This window comes from Theropithecus gelada, chromosome 12, assembly GCF_003255815.1.
Source record: "Theropithecus gelada isolate Dixy chromosome 12, Tgel_1.0, whole genome shotgun sequence".
In the NCBI taxonomy this organism is placed as follows: Eukaryota; Metazoa; Chordata; class Mammalia; order Primates; family Cercopithecidae; genus Theropithecus; species Theropithecus gelada.
Genome location: NC_037680.1, coordinates 46,598,061 through 46,617,148, shown reverse-complemented (window position 1 = coordinate 46,617,148; position 19,088 = coordinate 46,598,061). Strand labels below are relative to the sequence as shown.

Here is a 19,088-nt window from a genome sequence, read left to right as displayed (position 1 = left end):
CCCAAAAGCCTGACATGCTGGCAGAAGGGTAAAAGTTTTTTTTTTGTTTGTTTGTTTGTTTGTTTTTTACCAGTTGGGCTTTTGGCCTCCCTCTTCCTGTGCAAACATAAAAGGCCTCAAGACTTTTGAGCTATCCTTAGCCCTCGCTCCCGTTTCATTTTAATACATGTTTTCTAATAACCCAGTTTGTCTCTTCTCACCTTCATGCCATCAAACTCCAAATGATTATGCAACCAGAGCCTCAGATGATGGCCCTTTTGGCTGGGAACCCTTAGATAGGCCTCTGGGGGAGATCTGACTGCTGTTTCCCAAAAGAGCACCCCCTGCCAGCAGGAAGCAGTTAAGAGTGGCCTTCATCCTTACCCTTATCCTTATTCTAATGGCAGTTAGATGGACTTCTTTAGATGAGGGAATGAGACAGCCAAATGCCTATGCAAATAAAAAGGGGTCCCTGAAGAATCTCTGACCTGCCCTACAAGTGTTTACATCCGTTGCTTTTGTGCAGATGAGGGAACCTGCCCAGGGCTTGTCTGGGCATGCCCACAGCAAACCGCAGCAGACAGGCACACTGGGGAAAATGGGTGGAGCTACAGCCATGGGGAATCTCTGCCTTATGCAGGGGAGGACTCTGCTCTCTTTGGCTCATGTGGTGACCTGGGAAGCCATCAGTGAGGTAGAGGGCCTGTTAGTGGGGCTCCATCTCATTTTTCTGAGTTTTTTCTTTTTTTCCTTTTTGCCCAGTAAATTCTGCCCCTCACCCTTCCATGTGTCCACAAACCTGATTGTTTCTGGTCATGGGACAAGAACCCAGCTTTGGCTGAATTAAGGAGAAAGTTCTGCAACAGTATCCTTGACCTTATCAAGGTGTGTGTTATCAAGGTAAAATCCCTACTTTAAAGCCCTAGGTTTCCTCTTGGCACTTAGTCTGCAATTTGGGAAATTTGGGAAATAATTAACTAGTGAACAGCAGGTGATCCCCTGCATTGTGGCTGCTTAAGTCAGCTTACAATTTTTTTTTTTTTTTTTTGAGACAGAGTCCAGTTTTTTGTTTTGTTTTTTGAGACAGGGTCTGGTTCTTGTTGCCCAGGCAAGAGTGTAGTGGCGCAATCTCAGCTCACTGCAACCTCTGCCTCCCAGTCTCAAGCCAGTCTCCCACTTCAGCCTTCTGAGTAGCTGGGACTACAGGTGCATGCCACCACACCCAGCTAATTGTTTTATTCTTATAGAGATGAGATTTTTGCATGTTGTCCAGGCTGGTCTCCAACTCCTGAGCTCAAGTGATCCACCCCCCTCAGCCTCCCAAAGTGACAGTATTACAGGTGTGAACCACTGTGTCTGGCTTTTCTTAAGAAAGGAAAACTGAGGAAGCACAGATTAACAGCTTCCCTGAAAGAAGATAACTTTTATCAAGATAATAATACATTAGGATCTATTCAACTCTAATTATGGAGCTCTGCAACATTTTAATAAAGGGTGAACAGATGTTTTTACTTGACATGTATATTAGTCCCTGCTACATACTTGGCAGATACCTTGCAGACAAATTAAAAATCAAGATAGCCTAGAACTGAACCTGCCCATGTTTTCACCATACAATAGTATGTGACTAAAAATTAATACAGAATTAAGGAATCTTTAAAACTAGCATAAAATTACTGTCTCAGGAATGACTTAGAATGACTTAGAAGGGACCCTAAAAGCAGTGAAATGCATTGAAGGCTATGATGATTCCTTGAGTTTGGGACTATATTAAGTGACCCTGAAATCCACTGTCTGCCAATTTCAGGTTTAACTTGCAACTCAACACCCATGGCTCTGATGGTGGCCCAAACGTTAAGTGCCAGCATAATGTCTTCCAAAGGATTCTATATTCTTTTGATTCTAACTATGGCTCACATGACTCTGAAAGGACAAATAACATTCAGTACTCACTCTAACACCCTCGAGCACTGAATGCGTTTTCGGTGCCATAATTCATAGAACAGTCTTAAAACCTAGGCTGTTGAGAGAGACAAAATAATGTTTTCAGAATTCCCCAAAATATGCTCTACATATCAAGAAACAAAAATTGGATAATTGACCACAGAGTCCACTGATGACCAGGGAAGAACCCAGGACTTGACATAAGGGAAGTTCTCACCTGACCAACAAAAAAAAAAAAAAAAAAAAAGAGTCCTTATGGAGTTAGAGGAGATTAAGACGACAAGATTAGAATGAGGATGCTCCCTCTGGGAGGGGCTGTCTGTATAAGGGGGTAATGATGATAGAAACGTCAGTTTCTTATGATCCTCTTCCCATTTGGAAATCTAAGAGGAGACCTCTTGACAACAAGGGGTGTCTGTGTCAAGTGAAATGAAAGTATGGCATAGTGAGGCAGACCACGCTTGAGATTGTAATAATAGTTTTCTACAGTCTGCTCACAACTTGTAAGACACTCAGAACTTCATGCTCTATTTGAGGACAGGGATAAGGTTAGAGTTTAAACAAGAAGGACAAAGAATGTGAGGACCTCATGACAGGAGGGAGTGTCAGGGACCAGGAACATCAAAGATACCAAAGGGAGAAAATACAGTTTTATTATCACAAGAACTTCATGGTTACCATACAGTTCAGAGGCCTCTGCACTCACTACCATGGCATCATGTAAGCATGTACTTGTACCCAGATCCTGATGCCACCCAGGGAAAAGGAAGAGGAAAGAGGGAGAGAAGAAGCCCTATAAAACTGAGTACTTACCCAAACGACTAAGCCTTGAACTGGACAGTGAAAATTGGATATAAACACTGGAATATGCCACTCCACAAAGAAGTCACTCAAGTGGACTTAAGTTTAACAAAATGGGTTAGAATCAGTTGCCTCCTTTAGTCAGGCTGGGGGCTCAAGAACCCAGTTTAGTTCAGTTAGTGAGAAGAAAGTCACCTCTTTGTTCTCAATAGTTTGTGAATGTCCAGTTTATTACCTATTACTCAATCATGAATATGACACAATCTCTAGCCTCAAAGAGGTCACTGCCCAGTAATGGACATATGAGTAATTACAGTGTGGAATGTGGAAGCAGGGCTGTGCCTAATGTAGTGTGGTGGCACCAAAGAAGGAAGAGTGAACTCTGCTGAGGGAGGGCAAAGACAGTCTAGGAAAACTTTCCAGAGGATGTAACATTTACAAGGTGCTTGAAGGACAAATGGATTTTGGGCAGGTGGACAAGAAGGGAAAGAAGATGCTGTGAAAAGGAACACGGAGACATCTTGTGCAAATGTAGGGGACATGAAAGAATGAGGGGGAGTGTGCATGTGAGTGTGCATGTGTATGATGAGTTCTAAATACTCTACTATTGTTGGGACAAAGGGTGCCAGAATCGCGGGGCAGGGAGATGGAGAAAGAAGGCCAATGACAGGGAATGACAGGTATGCCCTGCTAAGGAGTATGGGCTTTATTGTAATATACTACATATACTACTCATATAATATATACCCATATAATATTCTATGTATATAATACCATGATATATCACTAGACAAAAAAGGAAAACTATTAACAGATTTTAGGCAGGAGGTCTCAATGTTCAGATTGCCATTCTAGAAAAATGACTTGGTTGGCAGATTGGAGGATGGACAGAAGACACCACCAGGAACTGGAGTATCCATTAGAAGATATTGAGGTCATCAAGGAAGGCAGGGTCAAAAAGTCATGAGGATAAAAGGAAGGGAGAGATTAGGAAAACTTTTTTTGAGATAGAAATGACAGGAATTTCTGACCAGCCACATGTGAAAGATGAGGAAGAGACAGAGTCTAGGGAAACTGTGAGAATTAGGAAAATATCAATAGTCTTTGCTCCTCTAAAGCAAAGGCAGTAATAGGGATTCAAAGCATGAGAGAACCATCAGGACCACTCCCCACCCTAGCTCACATCTCAGGGAGGCACAGGTTTTCTTGCATTGCAAGTATGCTATTAAAATTGTACTGAGGGAAATTTTAAGTTAAATGCTGGCTAATGATCCAAGAAAATGCAACCCTGGAATTTTCCCCTGACACCTCATTTTGGTCTCTCTCCCCGCCTTACTTTAAGTGTGACCATTTTTGCAACAAAGGCCTCTTCAGCAATATTTTATATAGGTAGCCAACTTACAAACTTTATTTGTAACTCTAGAACCTATGAAGGGATTAAGAGTAGCTATTTGTCAGCAGGATCAAAACTCAGCTATGGATTTAAAAACAACAAAGGAATCTTACCCAACCAGTGCTTTTTGTTCACTAAATGTCAGAGTATAAGAGCTGTCTGACTTCCCAGAACTCACAGAAACATATAATTAAACTGCTCAGGACACTTTTAAAGGAAGCTGTCCTGTGAAGTTGGTAAGTCCACCAGCAAGGTTTTCAAGGGCAGCCTATGGGTTATAGAAAAAAAACTGGGCACTTGGATATAAAAAAAAGAAAGCAGGTATACACTGACAACTGTCTAATCAGAATAAATGTTCAGTGAAATGGGTTGAACGTTTTAAAAGCATGACAAAGAATTATATTTAAATGCATCAAGTAAAATAATCCCTTTAGAATTGTAAGAAGGCAACCAAGCCTCCCACCCCGGCCCTGAGGGTTGGCACAGCAGCCCTTTATTCCCACCCACTCTGTCAGCCACCAGATTCAAATACAGAAGTGTGTTTTCATTCCTGCAGTTCCTCCCTACACCCTCAGCATTCAGGAAATGTGGCAGCTGAATGCATCTAGAATTTAATGAGCATTTTGCTCCAAACCAAGAAAAATAGAAAAATCATTTACATTCCACATCTATTTTCCAAAACGTCATTGAATATTGATTCAATCACAGTATGTGCATTTGCTAAGACAGTCATAATTTCAAGCAATGAAATGTTCCTTGCTCAATAAGCCATCAACTTTCTTCCACATTATTAAAGAACGGCCCATGCAACACAATCACCAGACCTGGACTCCAACGTTCAAGTAGATTCTGTATGAGCATGCTGCTTTGACCTAGTCAGTTTGCAGAATTAAGAGGAATTTCTTTTTGGTGCCCCTTTGTTCAGTAGACTTTGTGTTTTAAGGGTGTTGGGTTCTACAGATAACATAAAGGAAAAGTCAAAGATAGTCAAAATTACTGTAGAAAATCCCTTAGGAAGTATCATGTTGGACACTGTCCACCTCTCAGTAATTCCAGAACAGCACATTTTTTCCTCCTGTGTTGGACAAATCATGTTTATTTTACTGAAAGCCAGCTAAAGTCACTGACTTGCCACAAGACCAATGAATACTGTGTCACTTGAAACTCTCGAGCTTCTATCAGAGTGGAGAGATGCTCATACCACGAGAGGGAAGTGGGCCCTGAGAGTGACCTCCCATCTCATTCTCTTTCCGGGGCACATCCTTATTGAATAGAGCCAAGAGTGGGCAGAATCACTCCCACGCCTCAGCCTCTTAACTGTCTCTCTTTTGAACACATATAATATATGTTTGTAGGATGCAATGCTGTTCCATTTCAAAGTCCTTCCCTTCTCCAGTCTCAAGTTTTCTGTGCCTTCATCCTGGCTCCCAGCATTCCAGTGTCTCTCACTCTAGAACCCACTGAGTCAGTGTTCAATGCTGCAGTGCTTTCTAACCACTTCTGCCCAATCAAAATCCACCAGTCCTACGTTTGAGTCCATCAGAGTATGACTAAGACCCTGATTTGTTAACCTGATAAACTTAATTCATGACACAGTATCAACAGGTGAAAATGGTTCGATGTATAGCACTTCCAGTGATATTCAGGCCTAGATTATACTTTCTAAAGCCTTGGATAAAAGCAAAACCTGGACAAAGGTCGGTCAGTGGGTCTGTCTGTCTCTCTTTCTCTCTCTCTCAGACCCCTCCCCCATTTTTGCTTTGTCTTTACATATTAGATACTGAACTTATACCGAGATCTCTGAAGGGAAAAAATAGACGTAAAACTAATTCTCATACATGGTTTAAAGAACAAAGTTTTTTGTTTTACTTTCCAGCCTCATTTACCAGTACTCCAAACCATTTCTTTTAAGTAGAACACTTGATTCATGATGAAATTAAGTTTCTACCTGCCAAAGATTTTACACTAAAAGGAAAAAGAAAATATAGTTCATGCCTTAGCTACCACGTTAGGTATTTTTTTCTGAGTATCATGTTTTTCTTAAAGGTCTAATTTATTAATATGTATATCATTTAGGTGAAAGACAGACTTATAGATTTTTAAAAATGTAATATTCACGTAAAATGCATTCACAGATTTTCCAAAACACTATTATGTATGTGTGTTTTCTCTCCATATCTTTCCAATATAGTAGGTGTCTATCATGAAAGAGAGCTTTTGTTTGCTTTCTACTAACAATTAGTAATGAATTTCAGAAAATGACATTTTTATTTGCTCTTGTTTTCAGAGTTGTGGTAATTTAAGGGGATTATTAATAACATTTTTCTATCCTCTAGAATTGCTCTGTAGAATAGTTTCTCACTTGTCCTTTCATCGAGTCAGGCAAATAAAGAGCAAAGGCAACATAAATTTAATCTTAATATACAAGATGAGGAGAACAATATTAAACAGATCATAATTTTTTTGTGTGAGTCCCCTAAAGCATGCCTTAAAAAGCTGCAGAGGGAACAAAATAGGGTACTGTGTGGACTGTCATTGCCATCCAGCTCTGTGTGTGTGGTCAGGAAGTGCCATGATCCCAGCTAGAGATTTCACATCTGTGTTTCCATGAGCCAATGGACAGCATCACAGGAGCAGCTGCACATGGTGAAAGAAAATGTGCTGAAATGTGCTTTTCCTTCCAGTTCTGCCATGCAACCAATTATGTGACCATAGGCAAGTTACTCACCTCTCTGGGTCTCTGTCCCTCATCTGAAGGCTGGGAGACTGAACAGAGAGGCTTCCGCCGGTATTAGGAGTCTAGGAATTCCTGTGCTTCTCTAAGACTATTGGAGGCACTGAATGCACATGACCATCTAGCAGCCTGGTTTAGATTGCCCATCCTGGGACAGAAAAGACTGAGGACATCCAGCATCTCATATCACCCACTTTGGCATGGACCGAAACAACCAGCAAAAGTCATAAATGACAGCATACTGTATTGCAGAGGTATGAATAATTCAGTGTCTTAGGGCAGCCTCATTATCGTGGTCACCCTGAAAAAGCTAGAAACAGTTGGCAAGGGAGCACCTGCACAGGGCTCAGCTCATAGTTCTGGGCTCTTTCTCATCTTTCAAGGCCATGTGTGACCTTCCTGGCTGCTTTGGCCATACCTGAGGTGCCATGCCTGAGGGTCACTCCTCATCAGGAAAGACATTTATTCACCAGGTGGCCTCAGGTATGAGCAGCCCACCTGCCTGCCTGGTTGCATGGAGAGAAGGCTCCTTTTCAGGCCCTCGAAAATTCCTGAAAGTTTCAGTTCTCTCTGTTTGATGCAGAGCCTTTTTTAGTCAGGAGTTAAAAATGAGCAGAAACTGAGGTTCCTTGGTCACTGTACTTCCATTACTAAGTCACAATGAGGTTTAAAACACAGAAGTCTTACAGAGCTGAAGACAAATATAATCAGAGACCCCAGGAACAATACTTTATCATTTCCAAATAGCATTGTTAAAGAGCTTCATGGGCAAGATAAAATCCTAATATTGTTGGGGTGGGGGTTGGAGAGTTAATAAAACCCCAAAGAAGTGTGTTATATGACTTAACCAGTCAACTAAAGGAACAAAGATAATTAGAAAACCAAAATCCCTTACATCTTTATATTCTGAGGAAGGCAACTGATGTGACAGAAATAAATTCAAACCAGTTTCCCTGCAGATTATCCCATTTGAATATAACAAATCAATTCCCCAAACATGGTTGTCATGGCAGCCAGTACATATTGTCCCAGGCTCAGGCCCTCCCAGAGCCAGAAACATGTGGATAAGAGGTACCAGACAGTGAAGTGAGGGCTGGTTTCTCCCCTGGTACTTCTCTCTTAAGGCTTCCACTTGTGTCCACACAGTGCTGGGTCACCTATGTGACCTCAGGCATGGAGGCATGAGCTGGTTCAGTGGGTCAGAGCCCAGAACAAAACAGGGTAGGCCTAGTGAGAATGTGGCAATAGACCTGTCCTAATGTGTTAATTCATGTATCATCATTATTTTCCTTGTCATTTTAGTTTCATAGGGAATTGTATTTGTTCAGAATTGACTCTTTTGCACGCAGATGCACACATTCATTCCCATTAATAACTGAAAACTGACCCTGAGAATTGTGTATGGAAGGTTTGTTGGAGAAAAAAAATGCAGGGCTATAGTGGATACAGTGTTGTTCCCTTCAGATTCCCTCTTCACAGTGGATGCTGCCAGAAATATCAACAGCTCCCAGTCCTCAGCTGCACCCCTCACCCGAGTTGGCATCCACTTCAGAGAACTGACTCCGCCAAAGTCACGCTCCTTCCCGGGGTGGCATGCAGCCAATGATGGCCGATGTGGAGATACAATTCAGCACAACATTCCAAAAACTTCCCAGCTCTCCATTTCCCAGAGGACCAGCTTAGGCCTCTGTTATAACCATATTGCTGTTCAGTGTCTCCCTTGGTTGATTCTACCTTCCTCACTTTTTTCTAGGTCTATCTCTGGTAAGAACTCTTCAACACACTTTCCATACACAATTCTCAGAGTCAGTTTTCAGGAAACCCAATCTAAAATGAGGACTAATGAACGTGAGTGGGCAAATCCAAACTTGGCAAGCCAAGTAAACCTTGGGTTAACAATTTTTGAAAATGATTTGCAATCGATTCAAACATGTTTACAATTAAATGTTAGGGAAGAAAATTAATTTTTTCAATTATATTCCTATATTCACCCTGTACTAGAATAAAAGATTATTAAACCTCTGAAACAGAGAAACAAAAATACCTTTAGCATATGGCCTCCCTGTAAGAACTATGGAGGAGAACGTCACATCTGGTGAGGTACCTGTGACATGCAGGAGGGACCTACTCCTCAAATGTGTACCTTAAAACACCTTCTAGGTAATAAAGCATCTGTTGGCCTCTGGCACTCTGTTCAAATCACTGGTTACCCAATGGGAGCCTCTTACCTCCAGGACCAGCCACAGCTGTCCCCCTACACAGTGATCCGCTTTGTAAAACATCCCATAAAACTTTACAACATTGGGATGATTAGGAAGGAACTGCAAAATGTTGTATTCTGCCTCAATTTCTTCATCCATATCCTAAACAGGGGAGAAAAATGCAAGCTGGATTAAATCTAATATGTAAAGGTTACAGATATGATGTCATGCTCAAGTACTTAGTAAAACATATTTACTATGTATTTTCAATCTCATTACCATATCTTCAAAATATCTAACAATGGACATTCAGATATCAACCTATACCTTCTATTATTACATGATTACATTCTATTATTACAACCTATATCTTCGATTATTACCTAATTATTTTATCTATAGTGTTTGTGATATTCTTTTTTCTTTAATAATACTATCACAAATATCTGTTTTATTGAAAAGTCTGAATTTTCAAAGCAGTTAAGGAGAAGTTGCTTGAAGGGACCTAACACAGAATAGGACATGTAAAACCTCACTGTGCAAAACAGCATACAGCATTATAACCTCAGTGCTCTAAAATAAGATGTCAGCCTAAGATGATCAAATCTCACAAGCCTGGGTCACTTTGTAACTTACGGAAAGACCAGGTAGTAAAACATATCACTGTTTCCAAGAGAATAACTTTTGAAGATCCCAGTGGTCCCAAACCAAAACAACAGTAAAATGGACAAGAAACAAAAGTCAAGGGAAGCTTTAACTCCAAGTGGAGTCCCTTCATTCAGAGAAGCTGACAAATCATGACTTATTTTGAGATTTCATGCCAGGTTTCATGAAAATTAAACCTAAAATCAAGAAAAGAAGTTGAAAACTTAGTGTGCATAAAACACCAAATTCTGGTTATAATTTACAACTGTTACTTACACTGATTGGATCCAGAATTTTCACCGCAGCCAGGCTCCCATCTCTCTTGTTAGTTACCTTGTAGACCTTGCCATAGGTGCCTTTACCAATGGTCTCTATAATTTCCCAGGTGTCCGTGGGATCTGGAAGTGATTCAAGTCCAAGCATCATAGGATTATAGTGAAATAATCCATACAGATGTTTCCTGGTAGGGAGAATAATTTGTTGTGTGCAACAGATCACAGAACTGGGGGCAGTGAACTTTTGAAACAAAAAGATTTTTATTTTTATTTTTATTTTTATTTTTTTTTTTTTTTTTTTTTTGAGACGGAGTCTCGCTCTGTCACCCAGGCTGGAGTACAGTGGCCGGATCTCAGCTCACTGCAAGCTCCGCCTCCCGGGTTTACGCCATTCTCCTGCCTCAGCCTCCCGAGTAGCTGGGACTACAGGCGCCCGCCACCTCGCCCGGCTAGTTTTTTGTATTTTTTAGTAGAGACGGGGTTTCACCGTGTTAGCCAGGATGGTCTCGATCTCCTGACCTCGTGATCCGCCCGTCTCGGCCTCCCAAAGTGCTGGGATTACAGGCTTGAGCCACCGCGCCCGGCCATAAAGATTTTTATTTCTTAACCAGCAACCTAGTGTTACTTTTTATTTTCTTCCTCTATGTTAAATTTTTTGAAAAAGAACTTGAACCCTCCTTAAGAAATGGTAATAAAAGATAGAGTCGAGGAGTAGCATGGTTCTGAAACATCCTAAAAACATGATTCTAAAACTGGAAATTATGTAGACACCACAGGAGAGAGTAAAACGGCCAAAGAGGATATTCTGGTCATGATTGGACAGTTGTCTTGATAGGCTGCTGAATGGTGACTGCTGCCAGGGAAAGTGGCTGAAAACTGTAAGTCTAACACCTTTGTCCCTAGGTTATGGTAACCTTGATGAGGGCTCCCTGATAGCCACTGGAAGCTAATCCCCAACATCTGTGTACAAAGTCTGGGCTGCTAAGAAGGAGGTTTGGTGCATGTACCAAGCATTAGTCAGTGTACAACAGATATTGCTGCATAGGTCTTGGGGCCTACAAACATTAGCCACACTCAGACCTCATCCATACAATAATACCTAGTGTGGGAATCACACTGAGGGGTTAACAAGGAGCAGCAAACTCACTTTGCCTTAGCAGTACTCTATTTAATAAGGACACAGATCTTTGGAGCTTGAGTAAGTATCAACAGCAAGCTTGGCAGGCAAAGTCAACCAAAACTGATCCCACGAAAAATCCTCTCCAAGTTCAGTTGCTCTCAGGCTGGGTGTGAGGTCCCATCTCTGGTCTGCTTCTAAACCCCAGAGGAGGGACAATCAGGCTCCAACAACAAGAGCCACCATATCCAACCCCACACTGAGGCTTCGTGTCCACCCAGGGTGAGCGCTTCTGACTCATGCCGGGCATTCCAATTTGCACTTCTAATTCGAGTTATTTTCTACACTGAATTCTCCCAAAGCAAAGCCTTTGACCTGGCACAAAAATTCACTTCTTTTCTTTACCCTGTCTGATGAGAGCATTTCAAAAACACTGAACACCATTACAATCAAAACACAAAAACAACAACAAAGGGGCCTACAGCCAGTTCAGTACCTTAAGGGCCCAGGCAAAGCCTACTATGGGCTGCGGCGGGATCCTCAGCTGGTCAAACAACCCCTGCCTTTCATGTGCTGGTTTCAAGATTCTCAGGAACTGCAGCCTCTCCGCCTAGCCAGTGTTTTATAAAGTCAGTCTTTTTCACCACGTGCTTCACATCTGTGCCATTATCTGTACATCATCGTGCTATTAGTTACAAAATATTTTTAAATAACTTTCCTTTTCAATTAAATAAATGTCTTTTAAAGGCACTTTATAGTATTATCCTCAATGTAAAACCAGTATCATTTACCATAGATCAAAATTAACTGCAAAAAGATGATTAAAAACACTAAAGAATTATTCAAGCCCAGCCCGATGCTGCTGCCCCTGGGCTCCAGCCTAAGGTTACTGTTTTTCTTAAAAGGGGAGATCATTTAGTGATGGAGAGGAATTAAACGCTGGTAAAAACTTTTCCCTTGATGTAATCAGAAGACCTGAAAGAGAATTAATTAGCAAAGGAATAACATTTGTCATGGTATGACTCAGTGTTCTTTACTGTGAGATCCCCAAAATCTCTTGACAACCTGAGAACACTGTGCCAGGCTTAGCTTTTATAAGAGCAAAAAGTAGGACCAGCTGGGAGTGCTTGCTGGTCAAGGCCAGATAGAAGAAAGCACCAGAATAAGATTCCATTAGTCTAAATGTCAATACCTTACACTTAAAATATGGCCCCTGTTCCCCATCAGCAGGGATACCTGCACCTGGCCTTAGCTCTAGCACACAGTACTGCTCAAGTCAAACTGCCTGCAAAAGCCTGGCCCTGCCTTGGCCAGCATGAAATTTGGGCTGGTTACTCATCTCTGTAAGCCTCAGTTTCTTTACCTGCGTCATGGGGCGGCGGCTGCTAGCTACTTCACAGAGCAGCTATTAGGATAACAGAATCTAGTAAGCATAGTGAGAGCTCAGCAAGTACCATCTGTCATCACAACAGCACAGCACTAAGCTCTGCCTCAGAATAGACAAGGCTTAACAAACACCCTTTTTGTTATATGTCACTTTTAACCACGAACTCAATGAGTTTTGCTCCAGTTATTAGTTTCAGACACATGGCTGAATTTGTCTGAATCCAGCTACTGAATTCCAATGTGTGCAAATGAAATTAAAACACAGAATGTGGCAGCAGGAGAGGACCTTGGAGGCCACTGAATCAAAACTCCTTTGTTAAATTGATCTCATTAGCATGCGGACACATAAGCAGAGGGAAGTGATGCAGTTCTGGTTGAGGTAGGCTGGGAAACGAAGCACCTGCCCTGTGCCCTCCATGGGAGCCCGATAGGGTGATCAACCATCCTGGTTTGCCTCAAGCTGTTTCTGTTTTAGCACTGAAAGTCCCATGCCTTGCTAAACCTCTCAGAGCAGGGCAAACTGGGACAATGTGCCACCCTAGCTTCTGGGACCTTCCAAGGACATGCACCTCCTCAGAGCGTTATAAGAAAACCATCAATTAAGCACCCCCACCCCCACCTCACACCTCACACCCCACCGTTATGGGCTGAACTATGTCCCCTCCCCAAATTCATATGTTGAAGTTCTAACCCCTAGTACCTCAGAATGTGGCCATATTTGGAGATTGAGCCTTTAAAGAGGTATTAAGATAAAATGAGATCATATGGGGAGGCCCTAATCCAATACAACTGGTCCTTATAAAAAGAGGAGACAGGGCACAGACAGACACAGACGGAAGATCAAACACATGGAAGCTAAGTGCCCCACAGACCTACTCAACAGCAATCTCTGCTCCTTCTAAATGAGAACAACTCATTCAGAGGATCCAGCTACAGAGGGCACCAGTGATGGGTGGGCAGAAGGCAGACCAATCAGGTTCTGCCACCATGTCCATCACATACTCTCTGGGCATCCACAGACAAGGTTAAATAAAGGTGCAACAGAGCAGGTGCACTGCATAACAGCATTGCCTGGCTTCTGTCTTTAAAATCAATACATGACTCTATAAACTCTCTGAGGATTGATTAAACAGTCATCACAAACAGTAGCAGCTTATACAGGCCTATAAAGGTGGTGATAATCTGGTCTTGGGAGGCAGCTGGAGCAACCCTTTTGACAGCCAAAAAGCCACCCCTGGCCAATGTGTTAACCTTGAGGGTAGACTAAACTTCTGCCTGTATCTGTGTTTGGGGCATGGCAGAGCTGGGGCTTCATGGAAGTAGTCTGGGTTGACCCGAGAAAGGGTTAGCAGCAGTTTGGAGTGAGAGGGACAATACCTGGAAACTTCAGAACTCTGACCCTCAGAAGTCCCAAGAGAGGCACTTGGTCTTCTTACAGTCCCCAGAAACGGGGGTTTCATGCATTTATTTAGGCATGAAATAAACCTGTAGCCTCAGGGGACTAGAAAATTCAGGTTACTCAGGTTATAGGTTCTACATTCATTGAAAGACAAATAGGAGGACTAGGTCTACCTAGGCAGAGGTGGGTAAGGGCAACTGTCTGTGTGTGGGAGGCTCACGTAGTTTGCAAACCAATCAGAAGTCCTACTGGCCCAGATGTGTCTGTGTGTGCAGCTGTTCTAAAATATAGATCTGGTCAACACTCTTTGTTGTTGCATGTTGTAGTATTTCGTAAGTCAATGCCACAAATGTATTTCTCATCAAAGTGCCTACTCTCTCAGAGCAAGATTCTGATGTTCCCCATATTCCTGTGGCACCCAAAACCTTCCACTACCAGGAATGCCAAGTTATTAGCAGGGCAAAGCGGGTATCACCTAGGAAGATATTCCTGGTTAGTAAATAAGAGCAATGTGGGTATTAAAGGAATATATTTGCCTATCTTTGCTCACACATCACCAAATATCTAGGAAATACCCAAACTTCTCATTACTTAGGCCACTATCAGATAGATGATAGGTAGGTAGGTAGATTTTTTTTCTTTTTTGTTTTTTGACACAGAGTCTCACTCTGTTGCCCAGGCTGGAGTGCAGTGGCACAATCTAGGCTCAGTGCAATCTCTGCCTCCTGAGTTCCAGCAGTTCTAACTCAGCCTCCCAAGTAGCTGGGACTACAGGCGTGCACCACCACGCCCAGCTGATTTTTGTATTTTTAGTAGAGACGGGGTTTCACCATGTTGGGCAGGCTGGTCTCAAACTCCTGACCTCAGGTAATCCACCGCCTTGGCCTCCCAAAGTGCTGGGATTACAGCTGTGAGCCACCACACCTGGCATGATAGATAATTTAGTAGAATACTTTATCCTTGTGGTACCTTAGAAGTTAAGAACAATTGTGTTTTGCTTGCCTTTATTCTTCTTTCTTTTTAGGAAGCAAACTAAAGGGCAGGGGCTGTATCTCTTTATGGCTCTTGACAAGAACAAATGCACTTAACATGACCTCTCTTTGTGATTAACAACAAAAGGGCTGGTCTTGCACCACCAGAGAACAGCTGAGCTCCAGATCCACTCCCACCCCCACCCCAATAGAGTGGTAAATTGCCCACATTTAAACATCACACTATAATGAGTAGTTTCACATATGGCTGTAAACTGATGTCCCAGCCACTGCTTTATCTTACCAGGATTGAATGTCTACAGACCTCCGTAGGAGTTTGGTTTCAATTATCAGCGGAGGACATACTTTAAGCCATGAAATAATCTGTGGTTCAGTTTTGTCAAACATTACACCATAGAGATTTTGGACTCTAGATTTCTAGCATCACAAAAAAGACAGAACATCGAACATTATGTTTCCTCATGCAAGAACACCTAAGAAACAGATTTGCCAAAAAAATTAAACCTGAATCTGATCAAGCTTCTAGATGGCCAATTTACAGGAACAACAAAGGGCAGGGCAACATGTTAAACACCATGGAGGTCAATAAGCAAAAACCAGACTGTAAGGAACTCTGCAAGACCAATGACCCATTTCCTCAGAAAATAAATTGCAAATAAAAATAAATAAATGGAAAAGGGTAACCTTGGGATTAAAAGAAGCTTAAAATACATATCAAATGTGAAATAAAGTATGGATTTACACCATCAAGCTAAAAAAATTGTAACATTTATGAGATCATGAGAACACTGACTAGTTATCTGATATTAAGAAAGTATTGTTAATTATGTTTTAGTTTTGATAATGATACAGACAGGAGGTAGGGAAATACTGGGTAGAAGAGGATGGTTCCCAGGCAAAGGCCCCACCCTCAAGCCTGGAAACTAGGGCCCTAAATGAGAATAGTTATCCCTGTTTTCCTGCCCACATGTTGCCTTTTTGGCCTGCCTCGCCCCTCCTATCCTGTGCCCAAATAAACCCTAGACCTCCGCTGGTAAAGAAGCAGCTGAACATTGACAGAAGAAGCAACTGAACATTGGACACTATGGATAGATGTGGATTAACTTCAGATGGGATGACTTTGGAGAGGAGCCCAGCCGCAGGCGGCTGGGCCGCAGGGAAAGATCACTTTCTTCCTGCTCCATCCCCTTTCCAGCTCCATTGTGCTGAGAGCCACTTCCACTGCTTAATAAAATTCTCCACATTCATCACCTTTCTAAACTTCTGTGTGACCTGATTCTTCCTGGACTCTGGACAAGAATTCAGGATGCACTGGGTGCAGAAACCCAGAAAGGCTGTCACACTGACTCTTCACTGAGCTGTTTAACACCTAAGCTGTCCATAGGCAGCAAAGCTAAAAGAGCATTAATTGTAACACACCCCTAGACACTGCCATGGGGCCGGAGCCCAAAAGAACTTGCCCTGGCCCAGACACCTGCTTGCCTGCGTGCTCCTTCCCATGAGGGGTTGAGCCCAGTGGGTTCCAGTGAGTGAAGTTTGTCACTGCCAGTGCCAAAGTGGCTGGCTGGACTCAGAGCCGGTGCATTCCAGTACCCACCTGCAAAAGGGTCAAGAGAAATTGATCTTCCATCTCAATAATTGTATTTGTGGTTATGTTTTTTAAAAGTGTCCTTGGGTCTGGCATGGTGGCTCATGCCTGTAATCCCAGCACTTTGGAAGGCTAAGGCAGATGGATCACGAGGTCAGGAGTTCGAGACCAGTCTGGCCAATATAGTGAAACCCTGTCTCCACCAAAAATACAAAAAATTAACCAGGTGTGGTGGTGTGTGCCTGTAATCCCAGCTACTCAGGAGGCTGAGGCAGGAGAATCGTGTGAACCCAGGAGGCGGAAGTTGTAGTGAACCAAGATCGTGTCATTGCACTCCAGCCCCGGTGACAGTGCGAGATTCCATCTCAAAAAATAAAAGTGTCCTTATCTTTTAACAATACATAATGAAATGATATGTCTGGAATAACATAGGAAAGAAGAAAATAACAATGGGTACACTTGAAACAACATTGGTCATGCGGGGATAATTATTGGAGCTGAGTATATGGGGTTGCATGATTAGGTTCTGTTTACTTTTGTATGTTTTTCCATTTCCGTAATAAGGTTTTTAAGACATCTGTGTCGTTAACCTGTAACAGTATATATTCTGGTATTCATACCCATGGTGAATCCCGTCTCCCCGAAGCATTTCCCTACCACCCCCCTGAAACTACTCTAAAAAGTTACAAAGTCTATGTGGGTGAGCACTTTGCTTGTGTAAGAAACAGTAAACCATTGACATAAGACCAACAAAAACCAACCAGGCGTTTGACTCATATTTCTTCTTTTTTATCCTCACTCTATGTTAGATAATTTGAGTGAAAAGAAGTAAATATAAAGCACCCACACTCATATTGTCAGAAATTCACCTTCTCAATCCACTTCTTGCTTACTGAAATACAGTCAGTCCCACAATATGGCTGATGTCCCAGCCCAAACTGCCGCTAAATGCAGAGCTATAGTTACGAAAAACTACTGAACTGCTGAATGGTACAAGGAAAATCAATAGTCAGAAGAATACAAATCACTTTCTTCTTCCCGTCCAACTCTTGTTCCTTCCTTCTGAAGGAGGAAAAGAGAAAGAAGATCAACATGCAGAAACTGAGATAAACAAAACCACTCATCACTACAAAGCTGTGTGATTTTTCTCATCCTCTCCCTGAAAAGAAACTGCCCACTGGCATGAAGCTACATCTGCCCAAGGCTAAACAGAGTCACATAAAAGAAGAGAGAAATATGCATTAACTAGCTGGGTGGACTGCCCTTAAGCAGCCAGTGAAAGGCCTGGAGGGAAAATGAAGAATAGTCTAAAGTGGGCCTTGGGGTTAGCAATAAAAGGAATCAAAAACGAAATTTCACATGGTGCCCTTAAAACTGATGTGTTTAGTGAAGAAGGAAAAAAAACAAAAACAAAAACAAAGGAGAAAGGTGCTCCTGATAAATTCCTGATCATTCACCAGTATCTTTTCAGAGGCCCTAGGAGCTTACTTCCAACATTAGATCAAAAGCAATAGATGAACTCAATTCTTCAGGGTTGCAGTGAGCACTAAGCATGCTCAGTCTAACGTGTGGCTGATTCTCCCATGTCTTACTGCTCATTCCTTGCTGCTTTGCCCATGACCTCTTAAGATTAATCAGAAATGATACTTTTTTCAAGGTGATTGTACACCATCTATACTTCTTTCAATAACAGGTCATAAATTAGCCAAAATTTCCATAAGTTGTTATTTATTCATTAAGTTAATAGTTAATAAATGCCAATTTCATTCAAGTTACACTAGGTTCTACCAAGAAATATAAGGAGGAAGAAGAAACTGAGCTCTGCTCTGGAGGTTCCAAATTTGTTTCAAAAAATTTTATGACTTCTGGGGTGAGATGGCAAAGTGAAGTCAAGTATCTTCTTTCCCTAAAACAAAATGAATGAACAACACTAAAATGGAAACTTGAAATCCAGCAAACAAATCAAAACATACTAGCAGTAATCAAACAAAAGAAGTGATATAACGTCGTGCCATAATCTTTGAAGAGTAGCAGTCAGTGAAAATGAGAGATAGAAGATCCCAGGAATCACACTGCTCAAGCAGTTCACTCTCTTCTCACGAGTGTGATCGGATTTATAATATGGTGAAGGAACAAAATATTGAAAAATCCCAGCAACACTCCCTGTAAGTGCCTGATGGGTTCTTCCTGCCTACTGCACAAACAAAATCAATTCATGGCATTGCAGTAAAGAAAGTTTGACATGAGGCCAGCCACACCACGTGGGAGATGGAATTATTACTCAAATCAATCTCCTTGAAAGCTTGAAGGTTAGGGGTTTTTCAAAGGCAGCTTGAAGAAAGGGGTGGGAGTGGCGAGATACTGGGTACTTGCTGCTGATTGGTTGGGTCAGAGATGCAATCACAGGGAGTTGGGCCGGGCGCGGTGGCTCAAGCCTGTAATCCCAGCACTTTGGGAGGCCGAGACGGGCGGATCACGAGGTCAGGAGATCGAGACCATCCTGGCTAACACGGTGAAACCCCGTCTCTATTAAGAAATACAAAAAACTAGCCGGGCGAGGTGGCGGGCGCCTGTAGTCCCAGCTACTCGGGAGGCTGAGACAGGAGAATGGCGTGAACCCGGGAGGCGGAGCTT

The 19,088-nt window shown here is 42.3% G+C and overlaps 1 protein-coding gene across 1 annotated transcript in view; it reads right to left on the bottom strand.

The window, feature by feature from the left end:
• The window catches only part of MYO3B (myosin IIIB), a 489,035-nt gene that overhangs the window by 450,318 nt on the left and 19,629 nt on the right, over positions 1–19,088 (bottom strand). The window contains exons 2-3 of the mRNA XM_025405350.1: positions 9,974–10,157; positions 9,080–9,214 (exon numbers count right to left, since the gene is read on the bottom strand). Of these exons, the coding sequence (XP_025261135.1) occupies positions 9,080–9,214; positions 9,974–10,157 (319 nt within the window). The remainder of the gene's footprint in view (positions 1–9,079; positions 9,215–9,973; positions 10,158–19,088) is intronic.